Raw genomic sequence first — 22,845 nt, 5'->3', positions numbered from 1 at the left:
CTCTCGTCATCTTTAATGACATGCTTAAGGACTGAGGCAGGATATTTTTTGTTAAATCTCTAAAGCAAAGTTTGATGTACTCAATTTTCCTATCTGAACCTCAAGACTTACCTGACTTCTCTCTTGCCATGGTCATGCTCTTTCAAGAAACTACCTCAATTACTGGGCACCTATCTGTTGCTAACAAATCAAGAGAGCAAAATTACCTGCATCTTTAATGTCCCAACTGCTAAATTCAGGCCCTGACATACCTCACTGTAACAGATGAATCCAGGAGAATGAGGGAGAGAAAAGGGAAGAAGCTACATAAAAGTAAGCCATACCTCCAAATATTGTTAGGGCTCAGTCACCTGCTCTTTAACTACCATTTGATTCTGTAGTTGTACTAGGGCATACATCCTAGGGTGACTGGCTTCTTTAAGAGAGAAAGGGTCCAGTGCACCTGTGACTAGTTAGTTGCCTCCCAATGGGGCCTAATAGATGGCACCTGGCCTCTATAAAGACCCAGGGATCAGGTAAGAAAGAGCTAAGGAGTACTACTTGAGACAGTAATAAATAGGAATGACTGGTGCCATAAGAAGACTGAGGATAGACATACTTTAAGCTAGGGAATTCTGCTCAGCAGAAGACAAGTATTGAGGCCCTCTAAGTAAAGGGGGAGAAACAGCTCAGTCAAGGGAGGCTGAGCCCTGGAAAATGGGGGTTGATTCTGGAGGGACATTCCTAATAGAAGCAGCTCAGCCTGGCTAGGATTTGCAGCTCAAAGGGGGGCTTTGGGAGTCGAATGCTGCAGGGAGCAGTCTTGCAGAAGCCCTGAGTTGAGAGTTGTAGGAGCAGATCTCCAAGAAGCATAGAGAATTGTCAGACATGTGGAGCCCTTGGAAGAGTGGCATAGGAGTTAAGGAAGAGGGAGTGTTTACTCACAGGTAGATGGCCTGGTGAGTGGGGCCTGGAACAGGGGTAGAGGAACTGGAGAATGGAATGGGTGTTTGATTCATGAGTGGGCATCCTGGGGGACTGTAGGAAAAACTGAGACAAAACTTACCTTCGCTGTTGTGAATGGCTTCAGGAGGGTGTGCTGGTGAGGTGAGATCTGTTAGCAAAGTGCAAAACTGGACCTTGCACCCTTCTAGGCAGGATGACACCACCACAGATAAGTTTTCTAGAACCATCTTGTTCTGTTTGTACATTGCTTAGCATAACCGGGTACTAGTCCATGGGCTATTAGACATTAGTATAACAAATTTGATCAGAGTAGAATAATTTGTCAAGTTAAGTAGCCTCAAATCATCTTCAAACCTCAGCCAGATCCTGGTAAGACTGCTGGGATGTAGAACATTAAGAAGATGGAATGGTGAAAGGGCCAGGCAATTTTGCTGGGATGGAAGGAGAAAAACAAATGTAAAGTATGTGTTTTTAAAATATCCAGTGTTGTCTGAGTATAAAATGGCTTATTTAGCTGGCTCAGGGCCAGGAGGCAATGGTTTTCTTCTGTTCCTGAAGATAGGGAGAATAGGAACCTGACCCTGGAAATGTCCCTGAAAATTCTACTCTTTAGGCTACCTTGAAAGTGTGCTCAAGATCCAGAAGAACAGTATGAACTGCATTGCAATCTGTTCCTTCCTGCTCCTTACCCTCTCCTAATCAACTCCTGGCACAGCACTATTAATCTCAAAGGAGGCTACTAGCTGCTGCCTTAAGAGGGGGGGGAAAAGGATCCATTCTAGTTACCACTAGAGGAAGGATAACTGAGGATACAAGTGCACTACTGTACTCCTGGTACCTGCTGTTCCAATCTAGAGTCCCGGTCTCATGTACAGGACTTAGATTTATCACCCACACTAAAAGAATGTCTTTAATGGACAATCTTTATTTTTTAGAAGTTTTTCTTTAAAAATTCTTTTACATAGAAATTAAACAATTACTGATGTGTAACTCTGCAGTCTTCTTTATTATATAGCTTCCAGCACTCTGCTTCTAGGTGCCTGATTTGCATAATCAATCTACATACATTTTGCAATAATCATACTGTATGTGGATCCTTATATTTGTGTTTGCTTACAGCAATTTTTGGCCATTCAGAGTGAAGGGATTTGCAGAATCTAATAGCCTTACCCTAATTTAGTAGCCCCTTACTCCATAAATAGTACTATTGATTTCAGTGAAATTATTTGTGGCTTGAGGCACTATTCAATGTGAGTAAGGCTATTGAAATTTTGTCCTGTATGGTTATTTTTAATATGAATATGCACATTTCTTCACGCTGATTACACTCCATATGCTCTAGTTCCTGGGCTCAGAATTTCCAGCTCTGAACATAACCATCTTGATTTTTTTTCTGTCACTTAGATTAAAGAATTCTGCCTATTTAATCAAAATGGATTTAAAATATAGAAATATCTTACCAGCTCCATAAGTTTGTTGTGAATGTCTGCTACTTCCGAGCAGGAAATCTAAACTGGCTGTGTAGATTAGGAACACTCTTGAATGCATGTGAAAGCAGTGTGCTTTCAAAGTTCTTATAAGGTACACTCAATTTTTAAACAATTTCAGTATCTTTATGCAACTGGATTCTCTGTATGACATTAAGAATTCTTGCTTTCATGCATTCAAATAGAATATTTCCTAAATCTCAGCGATCTAGCAAAACAGCACTTCCTATCTGGTTAATTAGGGTGAGATTGAATCCCCTGTGCACAATGGTCTTCAGCATAACTGTGTGTAACTCCTCATCAAAAGCTGGCCCTCTTCTCTTTCAGTAGGGTGGAGTAGATGCAAGACTATAATGAAGGTGGCAGAAGATCACATGTAAGATGCATCAAAAGAACCTTTAATGATATATCCTTTGTAATCTGATTCAGTAACTACTAGAGTATCATTAATATTACACTGCAGTCTTCCTTTAAATCTACTGTGAGCTGACTGTCTTTAAATCTAGGTGACCCTCTAGCTGTTTATCAAAGTGGCAAAATGCATAGAATATCCACAAAGGGAAGCTGAGTGTGGCTGTTTATAATAGGGTTTTTCGCCACAGTTTTATTTTGTGCTAGGTCATTAATAAGTACAGTCATGGTATGGTGTGACTCAGTTGTAAATTATCTCAAATTCAGAAGCTGGCAATGCTATACCTGCTTCTTCCCAGTGCTTTGTGACTACTCTGGTCCTTCTTTGTTGCATGTTGGAGGTGGTGGTTGTTGTGTCGTAGGTTGTTTTTTTTTTTTTTTTTTTTCTTATGCCCAACACTAGCGTCTCTCCCGCCCCCCCGACCCAAAAAAAAGTGAACACCACACATGGGATCATAAGGTCTGTAACACTTAAAAGAATGCCCTGAGATGATTCGTAGCATCTTTTTAATATTTGAGCATCTCTAACTGCAGCAGCAGATCTGAACTTGCTTTTGTTGGCAGAGCTTTTTGCTCAAGGTTGTATTCGCACAACTAACATTATATGCTTATTTGCCATTAAGTTGTTTGTTTTCCAACATATCAGCTGCTCAGATCTACCCAGAAATGTACTGACTCCTTTCCAAATGAAGAGGAAAAAGCTTTCCGAGCACAGAAAGGACCAAATCATATACTGAACATCATAGAAACCTCATTAAAAATAAACATACATCTGCTAGCTGTAGAGCCATTGTTGCTAGTATCAAGCTGATTTAATACTATCTCTGCAGCAGCCACTAAATAAGAGCCAAACACCGGAATGACTATATGCAACAATAATCAAAATAAAATTCAATGGCAAATATAATCCTACAGCACAGCCACAGCTCATGGTCACATCTTCACTTTGCTCTAAATATTACTCTTCCTTCCCACACTGGGTGCTATATGCTTGTGGAGCCCTATAAGGCTCTCCCTCAACTTTTCCTTCATTTTTAGCCTGACACCACAATCATGATCCTTCCCCTCGAGAAGATTTGCACTGCAATCAGTTTGAAGGCTGTCCCATAACCAACAGAAATGTGTGCCACTGAGTGAAGTACCTGACTTGCTTTCAACATTCAAGAGACTGTGGCTTTTTTAAGCTTATATTGCAGCTATAAAACCTCCAAGGAAAACCACCAGGCTGGAGGAGTAACACACAGATCTGTCCTTCAGACATTAGAATGACCTTGTGTTCATGGCCTAAAGTAGCTAATCCTATTGATGCTTTGTTCATTTGGGAGAAAGGAGGGTCTTGTGGTTAAGACACAGGTGTGGAAATCAGGAGACCCAGATTATATTCCTGTCTTTGTCACCACTTTCCTGTGCGACCTTGGGTGAGTCTATTAACATCTCCATATTTCTGTTACTCAATCGGTACTTCTGAGGGGCTTGAGAGGCAAAATTCATTGTTGTGAAATGCTTTCAGATCCTCAGTCACAAGATGCTGTAGAAGTATTGCTACTTATTTTTATTGCTCATTTTGCCTTAGAAATAAGGTCACAAATGTTTTGTTCATAAGCGTGGGATGCTTATAATGTAAGTTACTCTTCTCCTGTAGCCTCATCTTGGAGTTAGAAAAAGGTCTGGTATAGAGACAGTTTTATCTTAATCACATTCTTCATTTATGTGGCATCTTTCATCCGAGAAGATCAGAGTTCTTTACAAACTCTGGATCAGTTCATCAACTTGTATAAATTGATGTACCTCTGTTGATTTCTCCATGGGGTTGCATCCCTGACCATCTTGGGTTCAAAAAAGAATTAGATAAGTTCATGGAGGATAGGTCCATCAATGGCTATTAGCCAAGATGGTCAGGGACGCAAGCCCATGCTCCGAGTGTCCCTAAACAGCTGATTGATAGAAGCTGGAACTGGATGACAGGGATGCGTCACTCAAAATTGCCTGTTTTGTTCACTCTCTCTGAAGCATCTGGCATTGGCCACTGTCAGCAGACAATATATTGGACTAGATGGACCATTGGTCTGACCCAGTATGGCCGTTCTTATTGCTTAATTCTCATATCCACGGAATGAACACCCTATTGTGGCATTTTGAAGCATCTCATTGCAAAATACCTTTCACGATACTAAATAAGAGCAACTTCACACAAAGTAATTACTCACAAAAGACTTACAGGTTTTATCCTGTTCACTTGCTGAACAGTACTTTTGATGCAATAGATATGAAAGCTGAAGTGAGCAAGGATTTGCAGAGTCAGCCTGAGACGCAAATAATTTTCTAAATTGTCAGAAAAATTCCCCACTTAGATGATATTGCCCTGCTGTCTGCATTGTGCTACTAGTCGTATTCTTTATGCCATAGTCTGATCTCAGTCATACCAGTTGTCATAAATATAAAGGGAAGGGTAAACCCCTTTGAAATCCCTCCTGGCCAGAGGAAAGCTCCTCTCACCTGTAAAGGGTTAAGAAGCTAAGGGTAACGTTGCTGGCACCTGACCAAAATGACCAATGAGGAGACAAGATACTTTCAAAAGCTGGGAGGAGGGAGCGAAACAAAGGGTCTGTGTACTGTCTATATACTGTTTTCTGCCGGGGATAGACCAGGAAGGGAGTCTTAGAACTTTTAGTAAGTAATCTAGCTAAGCATGTGTTAGATTATGATTTCTTTAAATGGCTGAGAAAAGAATTGTGCTGAATAGAATAACTAATTCTGGCTGTGTATCTTTTTTGTAACTTAAGGTTTTGCCTAGAGGGGTTCTCTATGTTTTTGAATCTAATTACCCTGTAAGATATCTACCATCCTGATTTTACAGGGGGGATTTCTTTATTTCTATTTACTTCTATTTTTATTAAAAGTCGTCTTGTAAGAAACTGAATGCTTTTTCATTGTTCTCAGATCCAAGGGTCTGGGTCTGTAGTCACCTAGGCAAATTGGTGAGGCTTTTTACCAAACCTTGTCCAGGAAGTGGGGTGCAAGGTTTTGGGAAGTATTTTGGGGGGAAAGACGCATCCAAACAGCTCTTCCCCAGTAACCAGTATTAGTTTGGTGGTGGTAGCAGCGGCCAATCCAAGGACGACGGGTGGAATATTTTGTACCTTGGGGAAGTTTTGACCTAAGCTGGTAAAGATAAGCTTAGGAGGTTTTTCATGCAGGTCCCCACATCTGTGCCCTAGAGTTCAGAGTAGGGGAGGAACCTTGACACCAGTGTAAATCAGAAGTATCTCTGTTGATTCACTAGAGCTACTTTCGATTTACACAAGGTAGCAGAGATCAGAATCTGGCCTTCTGTTTTTATATTATTAACAATGCATTAACTCAGCCATGATTATTGAGATCAGCTGAGCACTTTCCAGCTGTTCCTTACGTTATTTTCTTTCTCACCATATAAAACTGTAGAATTATGTTGTTTATTGACTGAAGAAGTGAAGGAAGCAGGGAATTTCCATGCACTTTTAGAATAGATGTTTTTCACCTTAGTTTTGGGATATATATAATATGAGTGTGTCCTTGTTTTTTAATTCACTTTATAGTTTTAAGCAAAGTCATTTGATAACTATTTCCATTGGATGCTCTTGTTTGACTCCACTGTAAGTGTGCAGTTTTGAAAGTTGGTCTGAATAAAGCTTTTTTTATGCATGTGAGGGCTAAGGCTCCGGGGACTCTCATTAATACAGTAAAGACCTCTCTTTTTGGCACTTCCTGGCAACTAATGATCAGCTGGAGGCACTGAAGGCTGCCAACCATTCACTGCAAGGAAGTGCCAGACTCAGAGGTCCTTACTACTGTTATAAGCCATGGAAAACATAAAAAATACAAAACAAAACAATTACCTTTTTTCTGTCTGCTGGACTCAAAGCGTGTATGCTGCTAATGTGGGATTCAAGGCATCAAGTTTTATCCAATAGTTAAAAAGTGGCACAGTAACTGATTAGAGGAGAATTTTTATTCCCAGTGTCAAATACGATTTGCTCTTATTAGTAGCATTCATTAGTTACATTAATTTACCTGCCTTGTAAACTCCTCCGTGCAGGGAGCATGTTTTGATTTTTCTCTGGTTAGCACCCTACTCACACCTATGTGCTACATATGTTCAGTAATAACCCTCCTCACCATCATTTGCTGAGTGCCATCTGTGTGTGCTCGGTGCTGTACAAACATAAAGGAAGTCACAGTCCCTTCTCCAAAGACTTTATAATCTTAGGCCCCAATTCTCCAACTGGATCCGAGTAGGTAAGCATGAGTTTGATGTGGTTCCTTCCACCAAAGTGGATCCAATTGCAGAATCGTGCCCCAAATCTGGCACACATGATAAACCAGAGGCAAATTCAATCACCTAGAAGTACAGCTATAAAAAGCACCAATGGGGCCCAACCAGAAACAAGGCCCCTTAAGTCAGTTCTACTAAGCTCATAATTAGCAGGTGCAGGGTGCCAGTTTCTTGGCTTTTTTTTTTTCTCATTGTCTGCTTTCCCAACATCTAGTCCTAGGTGCTCCCAGAGCCCTGGACACGTGCCCGCACCCCAACCCCCTGCTCCAGCCCAGAGCCCCTTCCTGCACTCTGAACCCCTCAGTCCCAGCCCAGAGCCCCCTCCTGCACCCCAAATCCTCATGCCTGGCCCCAGCCCAGAGCCCGCACCCCCTCCCACACCTCAACCCCCTGCCTCAGCCTGGAACCCTCTCCCATACTCTGAACCCCTTGGCTCCACCCCCCAGCCCAGAGCCCCCTCTTACACCCCAACCCCTCATCCTTGGCCCCACCCCAGAGCCCGCATCCCCGGATGGAGCCCTCACCTGCTCTCGCATCCCAACCCCCTGAGCCAGCCTAGTGAAAATGAGTGAGTAAGGGTGGGGAGAGCGAGCGACCGGGGAGGGGGAAGGGAGATGGAGTGAGTGGGGGGAGCGGCTTCTGAGAAGAATTGGGGCAGGGGCAGGGCCTTGGAGGAAGGGTGGGACAGGAGTGGAGCAAGGGTGTTCAGTTTTGTGCTAGTGGAAAGTTGGCAACCCTACTGCCCAAGAATGGGGTCAGACATGGGAATGTGCCTGAGAGACCCAGAGATAGGAACAGGGACCAGCTACTACCCAGATGGCTTAGAAGTATATGGGATTTTGTGATTGGGTCCACTCACCAGAGAGCCAACAGGGACAGGTTGCAACATACAGGCTGTTGAATGTATAACATGGACATCCTTTCTCCAAAATGTTCATTAGACGCTAAGTTGTGGGGGTGGGGGAGATGTTGTTTGACATCTGACAATGGAGGGGAGGGATTAGGGAAATACAAGGTTTAGACAATATAAAGTCAGTGCATTATTTCCATAATGTAAACAGATTTTTTTAATATCATCCTATTCAAATATAATTTTCACAAAAAAGGGAGTCGCTGCAGTCAATGGAATTACATCAGGAATTAATTTGGTCATAAATTTTGTTTTAAACTTTGAACTTAGAGGTCCAATGGTTAGGGTGCTAGCCTAGGACTTGGGAGCTGTTCAATCCCCTGCTCTGCCTTGAGCAAGTCAATTAGTCTCTCTGCCTCTGTTTCCCATCTGTGAAAAGGGGATAATAGCAATTTCCTACCACACAGGGGTGTTGTGAGGACACATGCACTAAAGACTGTGGGGTACTCAGATGCTATGGTAATGGGGGACATATGGGTTGAAGACTCACTACAACTAGTTAACAGACTGTGTATGTATAGGTGGAAAGAAAGTCAGCTGTACCTGGATGATACTTTGGTTAGAAGGAAGATCCCATCTGGAGTAAAAGATGAAAGAAACAGAATAACCTCACTTATTTAAATGGCTCTATAAATCATAGTAAAGTAACAGATCTGTGTTTTTAAAGATTATTTTATTTAGCTTAGCTAAGCGAGGTCAGGGCTAGTGAAATGCCAAATTAACCACCCTGGAGCTGAGTTTAATTTTCTAATTTAATACATTAAGAATCTCAATCAATATACATCTCAGTTCACTTAATATCAACTTGCCTGATTTATCTAAATCAATATAATGCACTGTTAGGCCTTGTCTACACATACAATTTGCACGGCTCTGTAACTATACTAGTATACTTTAAGCAATACAACCCCATTTCCCCCACTTCATAAACATGTTTATACTGGTATAGTGTATTCCCATATGGGAAGGGGAATAAGCTATACCAGTATAAGGCATTATACCAAGATAACTGCACCCCAGGTTGTACCGCTATAACTATAAAAAAACACCACACCCCTAATCAATGCAATTATACTGGCACAAATCTGTGCAGATCAGGCCTTAAACCACTTTAAGAGTGTCAACACAAGGGAGTTGCACCAATCTGGTTACATCAGTAAAACATACTGTAGATCTTAGACTGGAAGCCCTTTGGAGTAAAAACTGTCTTTTTGTTACAAGTGTGCACAGTGTCTGCTAGAGTGGGACTATTATCTTTGACTGATGACTCCTAGGAGCTACTGAAACATGAATAATAAAGTAGGAAACATGCTTCTGCTGTGGTGATTTCATCCTCAGCTTGAAGAAACCCAGATCACTTGTTTTCAAATCCTGGTTAATATAGTGGCAAACTGATGACACTGAATGGTCTTGGCCAGGGATCAGCAACCTTTGGCACGCGGCCTGCCAGGGTAAGCCCCCTGGCGGGCTGGGCCGGTTTGTTTACCTGCCGCATCCGCAGGTTCGCCGCTCCAGGACAATGGGGGCTGCAGGAAGTGGTGCGGCCCGAGGGATGTGCTGGCCGCCCTTCCCGCAGCCCCCATTGGCCTGCAGTGGCGAACCGCGGCCAGTGGGAGCTGCAATCGGCTGAACCTGCAGACGTTGCAGATAAACAAACCGGTCCGGCCCGCCAGGGAGCATACCCTGGCTGGCCGCGTGCCAAAGCTTGCCAATCCCTAGACTTGGCTATACTGATGAGCTGGAATCTAAAGCATTTAATGGAAAATACCAGCCTTATCGACACCAAGGATTTGTCCTGATTTTCAGGCAGTGGTACCCGGTTCCCACTAGTTACAGGGGGGAAATCTCTAAGATAAACTGAAATAAACTTCCATTTGCCCCAGTGCAATTTTCCTGAGTTTCAAGCAGTGGTAAACAGCACCATGCAAATTACAGGTTTTAGACATTTATCTGGTCTGCACTGGGCCAGCTACAACAGTGGATGTCCACCAAATCAAAGCAATCCCCTATGTTGTATAACATCTCCCACTCTAAAGAGTCAAAGTGCTTTCAAAAGGAAGAAAGCTAGAAGTGACAATAGCAGGGAGCTTGTAAAGCTTGAAAGTTTACTTTTCAAAAGGATTGTCATTGGTTTATTTTATCTATACATTCCTCCTTAATTACGCTGCTGCTTAGAATTCTTCCAAAACTTAAAATCAGATGCATAGCACAAGTACTTTATCTACAGAGTTCTTACATAAATACAATGTATTGTCCTTTATCTGTACCACTGCGCCCAAGAGCACCAAAACATGAAGAAAAAATCCTTTGAGGTAAACTTTTGAAGTAGAGTCAGAGAATTTAACATTACAATGGGCTTGAGGACTGGCCACAAATTCAAAATGAAGGCAGAATGCCATGCAAGTAAGATAAATATCTCGGTAAACTAAGGCCTGGTCTATACATAGTTTTTGTACCAGTATAACTATGTTATTCCAGGAGGAGGTGATTTGTATTTTTAATCAAAACAGTTAAATCAGTACAACTCCTAGAGAGGACTCAATTATATCAGAATAAGGTGCCTTTTTATCAATAGAGCTTATTCCCCTTCCCATATAAGAGTAAGCTATTGTAAGTACTTTTAGACAAGTATAACTGTGCCCACATAGAATATCAGGGTTGGAAGGGACCTCAGGAGGTCACCTAGTCCAACCCCCTGCTCAAAGCAGGACCAATCCCCAATTTTTGGCCCACATCCCTAAATGGCCCCCTTAAGGATTGAACTCACAACCCTGGGTTTAGCAAGCCAATGCTCAAACCACTGAACTATCCCTCCCCCCATGATTAGGATTGTGCTGCTTTAACTATGCCAATGTAGTTTGTGTGTAAACAGAGCCTTGGGATTTGTTGAATAACAGAACTAAGAACAACCTCTGTTATAATTTTAATAGTACTGACTAATATAACACTTTGAGATACAGCTTGTATGAAAAACGATTTACAAACTAAAAGTGCATTATATGTATTGTTGCTATTTATTTTGCTTAGTGCTGACCATGTGCTCAAACTCGTAGAAGACGTGCAGATAAAGGAGATCCCTCCCTAAAGAGCTTACAGTGGAAGGCCTTGTCTATGCACAATATTACCTGATTCAGGAACTGGTGCAGATCATCATCAGGGGCCCTACGTGTAGACAAGGGCAAGTCATGATTTGCCCCAATTTAGCTAATCACTGTTTCCCGTGATTCCTAAAGCCTTGTCCACACTAAGGTAAAAATGGTTTGTAAGATACCAGAGTTAGCATCAGTTCAGTTGAGTCTCTATTATCCATCTGCACTGGGGCTCCCAATGGTGCTATCTGGCTCTAGTAGCCATTTTCAGCACCATGTCAAATAAACCCACTCAGAACAAGTCAGAGAGCCAGCTAAACTATGGGCTTGTCTACACTGGCAATTTACAGCGCTGCAACTTTCTCGCTCCGGGGTGTGAAAAAACACCCCCCCACCCCTCCGAGCACAGCAAGTTTCAGCCAGTGTAGACAGTGCACCAGCGCTGGGAGCTACGCCCCTTGTGGAGGTGGTTTTTTACAGCACTGAGAGACCTCTCTCCCAGAGCTGCGCCGCGACCACACAAGCCACGTTAAAGCACTTCCATGGCAGCACTTTAGCATTGCCAGTGTAGACGAGCCCTATGGCTTCCAGTGCTGCTAACCCAGTGTTAGCAATGGTGGGTGTGACAGATGTGGCAATATCCTGGAAAAATCTTGTTGAATTAGGTTGAAGGATCTTTGGAGTCCATTGTATTCAATGCAAAGTTTATGTATTATTGTGGGCCTGGATGATCAAAGGACTCTGTTGAACAATGTGACAGAGAAGAAAGGTCTTTTGGGATACTATGTGCGAAGTGGATTTCCTGGGAAATACCTAGGGGGAGGTGAGTGCAAATTCCACCCCTCCCTGGTTACAGGAAAACCCAGGCTTTAGACATTACAGCTTAAGGAAGGGACCATTGTCTTCTGATTATCTGTTCCTAGACTCTGAAGATCAAAGGCCCAGGCTGTATAAAGGAAAGACTAACCTATGCATGGGTGTGCTTGTTCTGAACTGAGGCTGTTATGAACTTGTAACCATAGGAAAAACTCCTTGGTGTGATTTGAAGTACTGACTTCTAACAGAGCCCCTGTTGGAGTTGGGGAGGTGATTTCTGGTAAGCTTATTAGCATGTGTGTAGGTTCTTTTATTGTTATATGTTTTCTGTCTAATGCTTTCACTTTAAGAATAAATGTGCTTGCTTAGAAAGGGCTGTATGGTCATTTATAACGGTGGGCAATTAAACTGTTCATAGACACTGAAGAGAAAGCAAAGCTCAGACACTGGACTGATTAATCAGGAGTGAGAGAGAGAGACAGGTCTCCACTCAAGAGAAGTGATGGCAGGGTTGCTGGGAGCCTAGAGTGGGTTGCTTGCTTGGACTGCGAGGGGGAAATACAGGTGAGCTGCCCTGAACTGTGACAGTGGGAATGTGTTGAAAAGATTCCCTAGTGTAGACAAGGCTCCCAGATGCATCTGCATTAAGACTTTTCATGCCACTGATCTACAACCAATGAAGTTCTGCCAGTGGTAATGACAATGGGGGAAAATGTCTATCCCTGTCTACATTAGTACTGCCACGGTTGCTAACTGCCACTGTGGAACTGGACTAATGCTAGACCAATGATGCAAAAAGTGCTAGTGTACAGAGAAGGCCTTCACTGCAAGCACAGGTGTGCTTATAGGTTGAGTATGCACACCTGCCCTACCTTTAATCTAGCTAGTACAGTAACAATAGTAATGAAGGCCTGGTGGCATAAACTTGTACTTCGGCCAGTCACCCTATTACAAGCCCACTAGGCACCTGGGTATGTACTCCAGTAGCTAGCCTATGCTGAATCCCATATCACCATGTCTTCACTACTACAGTTACCTGTTCTAGCCAGACTAAAGATAGCATGGGTAAGCCAAGCTGTGCTACAACCATACCTTCACTTTGCAGTGAAGTCATACCCAACGACCTTGACTATATTGGAAATTTTGGAAAAAATAGCACAGATGGTAGTAACTTTGCTCAGCTACCCCAGTGGTAGTGATGATGGGAGGGAGGGGACGATGCTATATGTTATCTACATGAGAGAAATTTATTGTTCTAAGAATTTATCTCACGTCCTAGTAAAACACTTGTAAAACACTTTGGGCCTGATCCTCTGTTACATTTCTTGACTAATATATGCTGGCTAGCATATAAATATATATCATATTAATAATATATATTATCAGAACGTAAGATGTTCTTATGTTCTCTGGAATTCTGGGAGCTAAACCAGGAATTGTGGGATAGGTACCAAGAGGGCACGGCAAATTAAATGGTTTGTAGCAGTACTAGTTTGGACAAAACTGCATCAACTCCAAGTAATTCAGCATGGCCAGAGTGGACTCAGTTAACTGTACTTAAATTGGTTTAATACAACTGCTTCCATTATAACTGGTGTAATTCTCTAGTGTAGAGAAGTCTCCAACAACTTCCCATGTTTTTACCAACAAGTGAGTCAGACAGTGGAGGAGGTCAAAACCTTGTCTACTCTATAATTCCCACTAGTGCTGCTCCTCCTAGAGCAACTGAACTGCTAGCAGCACCAATGGGAACTTCCCCCCTAAAATTTTGTAATGTAGACAATGTCAAAGACAAATTCAGAGAAAACAGGACAATGTGGGAAATCCAGAGAAGTATCCATAATTGGAGGGACAGGATGGAGAGGACACAAAGGAGAGTGGGTTATTGTTGTTGGTGTTCAAGCACAAGCCAGGGCTACCATTGTTGTTATGAACTTATGACTGTAGCTACTGATTTATATTGTATCTGGATCATATACAGTAGTATTTTCCCTGAGTAAATCAGCACCTTGACAAGATCACAGGCACAATCCTGCCGTATTCCAGTAGGAGGTTTGCTGGAATAATGATGGAGTTGGAAGGGCTTCATGATTGGACCACATATCACTAAAAGAGTTGGTTACCTTTTCCTGTAATACACATTGTTTGTTCAACTGGTATTGAGTATGTACAGCTGATGGCCAATGTATTGTTTGTTTTGATTTCCTAGTAGGTGGCTTGTGCAAAATGGGTACCCCTCACAACTACCCCTGACTGTGCTGTTTAAAGGTGGATTGCTTTTTATCTAACTTCTTCATTTGTCATATGATTGACATAACTCAAGTTTAATATTCTGCAAAGTCATCTATTTACCAAGCACAAGATATTCTACTCAGTGTCCTTGCTGCTGGGCCACATTTATACTGACTATAGCAGGACAGATATTACATTGCTATTAATAAATAATTATGCTGTTTGCCTTAATAGAGCTTCTCATCCCAAAGGACCCCAAACCTTTTTACAGACAATGGATCAAGTTCTACCACAGTTACAACTATTCAATTGCTTAACAGGGTTAAATGGGTATAAAGGAAGGTGCAAATTAATTATAGATTAGATTCATGAATCACTTCACTACCACTGATGTTACCTCTACTTCTGGGGTAGACATGCTGCCAATATTTTGGTACCAGAATGAGGTCCTGACCTGGCTGGCCTCTAGGTGCTACTGCAGTATAAATGTTTAATAATGTTTAGACTATATTCCTGAAAAATATACTGTAAATATTTAGAGCATAGCAGAGTGTTTAATCTGCATAATGTGAAATGAGAGAGGAGGCAAAGTCCTTATCAGAGGAGCTGAGGGTAACCCTCAGTGACATATTTCAAAAATATCTGACACTAGACCAAAGGCAAAACATTTGCTCCTTAGAAGCATTTACATGAGCCCTGGCAGGAATGGTTTAGCAGCACACACACAGTGGGGGAATTCCAGCAGAGACAGATAAATGATCCCAACTCTCCTTTAAATTTACAGGTGACATTTTCACAAGGATTTCCCAGGAACCACCTCAGGTACATTAGTGGCTGTCATGCAGCAGCTGTTTAGCAGCACACAGTAATACTATACAACAGTTTCAGGGAAGGACTGAGGAATATCATATTTAATACATTGTCAGAATTCATGTATTGACAATTTTTAACTGTGCGGAAAGTTAGAACTTTTTCCAGAGGGATAAAATCATGTTGCCAGTACCGGTAACTCTTCTAGTGCTGAATGCTAACGAGTTCTGAAAGCACATTGTCTTTCTGTCTAGACTTGCTCTGCCCCACCTCTCCTAAACCTACATTAGCACCAGTGTTATACCCAGGGTGCATTCATATTGCAGTTGTAGGCAGGTAGAGGAAGAGAAAATTACTTCCAGCTCATGGAAAAAGAACATGAAAACAAGTTGGCGCAAGTGCCCCAAGCCTGCCAAGACCAGTGAGAAAGAACAGAGTTCATATTAAATACGAGAATGGGCCTTCATGGCCATTCAAGCCTTGATCTATCTTTCTTCAAGAGGGAAACCAATTGTGAATGCATCCGATGAAGTGAGCTGTAGCTCACGAAAGCTCATGCTCAAATAAATTGGTTAGTCTCTAAGGTGCCACAAGTACTCCTTTTCTTTTCTTTATTTGGTATTTGTATTCTAATGTCCAGAGGCCCCAACTAACACTGGGTTTCCATTGTGCAAGGTGTGTACAAGCAAAGAGTAAGGGACAGTCCCTGCCCACAAGACCCTATGATTTAAACAGACAAGGCAGACAGAAGCGGTTTTACTATCCCCATTTTACATATAGGAACCAAGACCCATGGAGTTTGATTATTTTTTTCCACATAGAAACTGGACTCAAACCACCAACTCATTTCACAAGGGTCACTGAACAGCCCTGGATTTAAAACAACTTTTTGTCTCTTTCCAAAGCAGGCTGGCTCTGAACCATCTCAGGCCTGGGCTGCACTAGCCTTTTGCCTGCCATTAGTCTAGCTCAAGGAGCAATTCCACCTGCAGGTCAAAATGGTGAAGCATGGTAAAGATAGGGCACAAGAATTTTTATCACTGTGTTGTCTAAACCGGGGTTAAGCAGCACAGCTGTAAGGACACCCACACCCATCTACACCAGAGCTATCTTCAAGGACCTGTATCAGAAAAAGAGCAGCAGTGGGGAAAGTGCGGTAAATTCCCAGTGTAAAAGGTCCCTAGAGGTGACAGTGAAATACTGTGTAACCAACGCTTTCTGCCATCTGGTTCCCCAAGCTTTTAATTTTTAATAACAAAGCATTTCATACTGAAAACAAAACAACTTACTATTGCAGGTGAAAGGTCCATGTTTCATGACAAACTATTGCTATGAGTAAAAGAAAGGTGTTCTCCCCTAAAGGCATAGTACAGAGCTCCAGCAGCAACAGGATAGTAGAATGGATTTCTGTATAGAATAATACTGGAGAAACTCCTATGTCCCTCCGGCTTTACTGCCATAATCCAGGACAGCAGTGTTTGTTTTCAGTCCTTGTTACAGACTAATTCACCAAGTTAAACTCTTAGGTATCACTAAGTCCTATCAGTGACTACCTTGCAATACAAATGTTTCTTGCAGCCGGAAGTGAAGCATGAAGAGAGAAACAAACAAATGGAAAAGTAAAGAAGAGATAAGACCCATTTACTTTCTTTGTCACAGTGGCTGACAATTTCCATCAAGCTACATTGGTACCCTGAGCAGAGGTGGAAGTTTGAACACATTTCACCGGCTTAGGAAAGATTTATGGACCTTCTTATTTCAGAAATAGTACACTCCACCTTCCAAAAATTGAGATTCCAATGACTCAAAGAAAGTCATCACTTTCTAAGCCATTTTACAGTATTTGAATCCACAAAGATGTTCATTTTTGCAGAACTAATGCCTGAGTTTAAAATCAAACTGCTCTCGAAGAGATCACTTTGAAAAGAGTGAGGGAAGGAAGTGCTAATAGATAAAAATATTTCTGTAAATAATGTTTTTAATATTTACATTTTAGATTGCATGCCAGTGTAACCCACACACTTCCTGGGTGTGGTGTTCTGTCCTCTCTAGTGGCACTGAGACCATGTAGCACTTAATGAGTCTGCTACAGCCTTAGCTCATGCAGTAGAGGCTCATGCTTTTAGCTTCAGAGGTCCCAGGTTGTATCCTGACCACCAGGGTTTGTCAGTTACACCAGAACCTTATATCATGCTCGGATCTCTTATGTAGGCACCCTTTCTCATTTTTCTTTCTTACCTATTTCACTGCAATTGCAATACAAAAATAATACCTACAAATAGTGAAGGGCAAGTTGACCATAGACAGATGGGAGTGGGAGAGGTACTATCCATCAGTAATGTGAAAACATCATTTCCTTTTTGAAAATGTAGCCTGAATTTATTTTGCCAAACCAACATCATTAATAATTTCACCACAGGTCTGGAAATAATGTTTTCCAGTTAACTGCTGCTACATACATACACATATCGTAAGATGAACAAAACATGATGTTCACTCAAAACTACTGTTTTTCTTTTTGATTTCATAGATTCTGATCCTGCAACAGACCCCCCTCTCTCTTCACCCCCACTCCTCCACCCCCCAGTGCCTGTGTGGAATCCCATTTTGTTCTGTGGGGTTGAACATAGAGACATGGTACACCCAAGCACAGGCGGTAAGAGAAAGGTCTTAGTAAAGGAGTAGTACGTTAAGGAGGACTGCGGGAGGGCAGGGGGATATTCAGAATTTGCAGGACTTTCCCAGTCAAATTCTAGCAATTTTATATTAGATCAAATTTGAGGTCTAAAACCTTGACATTGTCTTTTTAACTCCATGGTAATTTAAATTCTCTGGGTCATTTAGATCTACATTATAAAACCATTAACACATACTTTGACAGGCAAAGCATAAATAATATGCAGTCTAGAAAAAAGTCAAAGATTTGCTATAAAAAATGATTGGGTTCTTTTACCCAAAGACAAGAACCATTTCTGATCAGAGATATTAAAACACTGTGGCAAAGCTTGCACTGCAGATGCTTGCACTATACCTGGCCTGTGAATAGAGAACTAAAGTTTTTTAGAGCTGGTTCTCAATTCTTCCTTTAAAGACTGAAAATGCCCATCGACACTAACATCACTAATGATATCTTAGTATTACTATGCTTTCTAGTAGCAATGTAATACTGCAATTTTTGCTACTATGATGCAATACATAGCCATGGCCATCAGCCCACAGAACTGCAGAAAGAAACTAAATAGCCACCTCAACATACCTTTGTCAGTTACAAAGATGACTCAACACATTTCCCCTAATTTACATTTCCTCATTTAAATTTAGAGGGCCAAAGTCTGATTCCAGTGACACTGGTGTAAATCTGAGAGTAACTCCACTAAAGTCAACCTTGATAGAAAAACAAATACTTTACATTGGAGGCCATGAAGTTAGGGTGATCAGCTGTCCTGATTTTATGGGGAAAATCCTGATATTTGGGGCTTTGTTTTATATAGGTGCCTATTACCCCCCACTCCCTGTCCCAATTTTTCACACTTACTATCTGGTTACCCGACACGAAGTAAATGGGGTAAATCAGTTTTCCACTAGTGTAAATTAAAGCAGAATTTAGGTCACAGTTTTTACATGTGTTAAAGTATAATTAAATCCAAAGATTATTTTTATAAGTGTACAGTATGCCTATTTTTCAGTCCTTTCTGTGTGTGTGATGTTTCACGGGGGAAGACCAGCATTTCTCAAATTGGAGGTCCTGCCCCAAAAGGGCGTTGCAGGAGGTCACAAGGTTATTTTAGAGGGGCCGCAGTATTGCCACCCTTACTTCTGTGCTGCCTTCAGAGCTGGGAGGCTGGAGAGCAGTGGCTGTTTGCTGGGGGCTCAGCTCTGAAGTCAGCACCACTGCCAGCATCAGCGCAGAAGTAAGGATAGCGGTACCTACAATAACCTTGCAACCCCCCTGCAACTCCTTTTTGGGTCGGGACCCCTATAATTACAACATTGTGAAATTTCAGATTGAAATAGCTGAAATCATGAAACTAAAAAATTTTAAACTCCTATGGCCGTGAAATTGACCCAAAAGGACTGTGAATTTGGTAGGGCTCTACCCAAAATGTTGCAGAGTAACTAGTCCCGACATCAAGCATTTAAAAGTGAACTCTTTCAACACTGGGAAAAAAGAGAGATGGGAAACACTGAGCTGTAGCTCATGAAAGCTTATGCTCAAATAAATTGGTTAGTCTCTAAGGTGCCACAAGTCCTCCTTTTCTTTTTGCGAATACAGACTAACACGGCTGTTACTCTGAAACCTAAAAACTTCCAGTATGTTGCCTTAACGAGGTGTCTGATACAAACGACTGATGATATCTCAAAATCCATGTATCCAAATCTTAAAGACCGTGACAGCTTTCATAATCCCACTTTTTAGCAACTAAATCACCTCAGCCAGTTTCAGTAACCCTAAAATACCACAAACAGTGCTTCAATAACTGCACCTCCCCAGCAGGGCTTCCTACAGGATACTCACACAACCCAGCTCTCTCTCACACACACACCCCCTCTCCTTGGAGTGACTGACTGGTTTATTTACGCACAGGGAAAAGCTCCGCGGGGAGACCTCCACACGTTCAATGGGTGGCCACAGATGCTCCTCCCATCCCCAGCCATGGGGATCCCGCACATGCTCCCCCGACCCCCGGAGATGCTTCCCGAGCAGCCCTAGGCGGAGGGGGAAGGAGACGCTTCCCAGTGCGCGCAGGGAGGAAAGGGCGTCTGGGTGGGACTCACTCACCCAGGGTTTTCACCGCGATCTGCCTGGTGAGCGGGGGCGGCAGGTTGATGCAGACCAGGTCCACGTCCTGGTGCAGCAAGACCTCGTCTATCCGGCTGGTGTAGAAGGGGACGCTCATCTCCTTGGCCAGCTCCTCCGCCTCCTCCTGGGTCCGGCCCCAAATCGCTTTGACCGAGAAGCCCTCGTCCTTCAGCAGCGGGATGATGACCCGGGCGGTGAGGCTGGTGCCGAACACCCCCACCCCGGGCAGCATGGCTGCAGCTCCCTGCCCCTGGCCGGCTCGGCGCCCTCCGCCCCTGCCCGCCGCGCGCCGAGGAAGGGCGCGGAGCTGCGAAGCGCCGCGGCAGCCAGCGGCCCTGCAAGGAGCGATCAGACCCAGCCCAGCGCCGCCGCCGCCGCCCTGGGAAGGGGGACACGCCGCCCCCGAGCCCAGCAGCAGTGGCTGGCACGCCGCCTGGCAGCTGGTCCCTGCTGCGCCCCGCGGCTCCCGGAGCGGCTCAGCAGCAACGCAGCGGCCCCCGCTGCTCCCCCCTGCTCGCCCTCCATACTCGGATCATCACACAGCCCAGCGCGCCTCTCTTCCCCACCACACACGCACACGCAGCCCCGAACCCGGGGGCTCTTCCCCGGCCGGCTACCTCTTCAGCCCGCGACAGGGGAAATTGCGGGGCAGCCAACAAGTTGTAGAGCGAGGCGGCGGCAGCAGCCTGAACCTTACTCTGCATCTGCCATGTTCACCACAGAGCACTCCTGAGCACTGCGAGAAAAGGAGGAGTTTTGCTGTCACCTACTGCTTTCCTGCAACGCCCTCTTTAGAGCTCACATGTCATTGGCCACCACTCTGGTTTCTTTCCCAGTGCGATCGAAAAATAGCACCAATTGGCTGGCATGCCCTTGGCAGGGGGCAGCAGAGGGCTGGTGGCACTAGTTGGGGCAGGGGGATATAGAAGCAGGCAGAAGGATGGGCTACCTAGATCCTGAAAGGCTAGGCTTCCTCAGTTCCTCTCCCCTCCCTCCCTCTTTCACCACCCACTCTCCAGCTGCTGCAACCCTCTCCCTTGGGGCTCAGGGCTTGTTAGGAGCTTACTCAGCCTTCCCTCCACTTTAACTCTTCCCCCATCTATTTTTGTTCTTATTGTTCGGCTTGAGACCCAATATACAGACTTGCCAAGTCTGGAGGGAGACTCTTCTTTTGCATCTGTTAGAAGGCAGGGGCTTTTTAAGCTTCTCTCTTTAATAAAGAAGGATTTGGCTGCACATCTTTCAATGACACATCTAAATGTCTCTCATTCAAGTTTTCTCTGGCGTATCATCATAAAAAGAAGATTGCTTTGCTAATGCTAACTGCTCCCACTTTAAAGCTTGTAAAGAGGGCCTAGACACCAGGGTACTGGGAGCCCTATAAATGCAGGGAATGATATAAATACAATAGTAGTAAAATATACTGTTTGTAAGAGAGATAAAATACACTAGTTAAATTTCTTCACTAACTTTCATTTTGTATTCCCCCCAAGCTGGCTTTTTCATCTCCTCCTTTCTACAGGTACTACTGCCCTCTTAGTCTCTGTAGAAACAGGGGAGGAGGGTCCAGCAGAGCTATCCAGCTATGAAAGATGGAAGTGCCATCCCTGCACCAGCATTCCCCTATCCCAGGAGACGCTCTGTGAAGACTGGGATCTTCCTTGTGTAGGAGGGCAGTGGTGCTGGAGGGGAGGGAAATCACTGGGTGTGGCATTAGACCCGCATCAGCTCCACATGGCCCTCCCAGGTAAGTTATTGGTGAACCCCATCATGATGCAGCTCCCCCCTGACAAGAGGTTCTGGCCATAGCAGCTGGCAGTGGATTCCCTGGCAGCATGTTTCTTAAATGTTCCTCATTTTGAGAGACATCACTTAGTTTAGTTCCAAAGTTACCTGCGTCCCAGAGAAATGTCGATGTCCCCTCACTTCTATCATTCAAAATTATTTACATCAGAAATAAGGAATCATGAAAACTGAGGTTACAGAAAGTTATATGTACAAAAGGAAAGAATTGTTCAGCACTTTAAGTTTTCTGAATTAATATTTTTGACCCCTCATTCTGAGTGTTTATCACACATTGTGTTCCACATCAGGCCTTGGCAGGTTGAGAGATATACAACTCAGGGATAGTGTTGCCAAAGGGCCAGAGGTAGTCTGGGAGGGCCAGCCAAGAACCACTGCAGATGCACAAATTGGCTTGACCTCTGTTGATTCATCAAGATCTGTACAGATCTCTGGAGATCCACTGATTTTGCAGGACAAACCCCCTCTACTTCCACAGGCAGAATGGATGAGCAAAAAATGTCTCACCCAATTCTGTGCTGCTTACTTACACTGGTGTAAATCCAGAGTAACTCCATTGAGGTCAATGTAGTTTCAATGGTGTCATACCTGAGAGAGAAAAATCAGGGTCAGGAAGTTCGTTGACCCCATGTAGGGGGATTTCAGTCAATGTCATCTTGGTTTTCAATTTATTCTCCACTCTGCTAACCCCTATACAATGCAACCCATCTAAAGAAACCATTTTATTATTCTTGTTTCTTCACTAATTTCCTTTTGCATTTATGTATTGCATTGCAATGCAATTGAAAACATTTTTTTCTACCTTAGATTCCTGGAGTTGTGCCAGGGACATTTTTGCAACTCACCACTATATGAAAATTAAATTAAGATTAAGAAGCAAGCATTCCCTTTATCAGCTGCTGCATGGAGATTCTGTTTTTTCTGCCCTCATCGAGGGGGCAAAGACTTCTTTACTGAAAAAAAGAACAGAAGCCTGGAGGATCACTACAAGTTAAACAGTCTTGCTTGCTATGTACTCTGCATCTTTGAACTAAGCACCATCAGACTAAACTGAGACTGATACATTTGAGCTTAAAACAATTGAAACATGATCCAGGTCCATTTGTCAAATAACCACAGCAGCATTACCTTACCGTAGAATATCAAGGTTGTATTGGGTCCTCAGTCAGATGCTCAAAACTATTTATAGATTATGTTCCTGGGATGAGTAATTTGGAAATTTTTCTTTG

General features: G+C 43.2%; 1 protein-coding gene across 2 annotated transcripts in view; it reads right to left on the bottom strand.

Moving 5' to 3' along the window:
- The window catches only part of GFOD1 (Gfo/Idh/MocA-like oxidoreductase domain containing 1), a 111,633-nt gene extending 91,076 nt beyond the window's left edge, over window positions 1-20,557 (bottom strand). The window contains exon 1 of one of the 2 annotated variants that reach the window (XM_073332022.1): window positions 19,793-20,557. In XM_073332022.1, the coding sequence (XP_073188123.1) occupies window positions 19,793-20,045 (253 nt within the window). In that variant the 5' untranslated portion in view covers window positions 20,046-20,557. Of the gene's footprint in view, window positions 1-8,014; window positions 8,600-19,792 lie in introns of those variants that run through there. The other variant, XM_073332023.1, reaches the window with a different exon arrangement.
- Between the last annotated feature and the right edge of the window lie 2,288 nt (window positions 20,558-22,845).

Source organism: Lepidochelys kempii, chromosome 2, assembly GCF_965140265.1.
Source record: "Lepidochelys kempii isolate rLepKem1 chromosome 2, rLepKem1.hap2, whole genome shotgun sequence".
Classification (NCBI taxonomy): domain Eukaryota; kingdom Metazoa; phylum Chordata; order Testudines; family Cheloniidae; genus Lepidochelys; species Lepidochelys kempii.
Note: the sequence above shows the minus strand (reverse complement) of the source record. Positions and strands in the feature narration are given on the sequence as shown.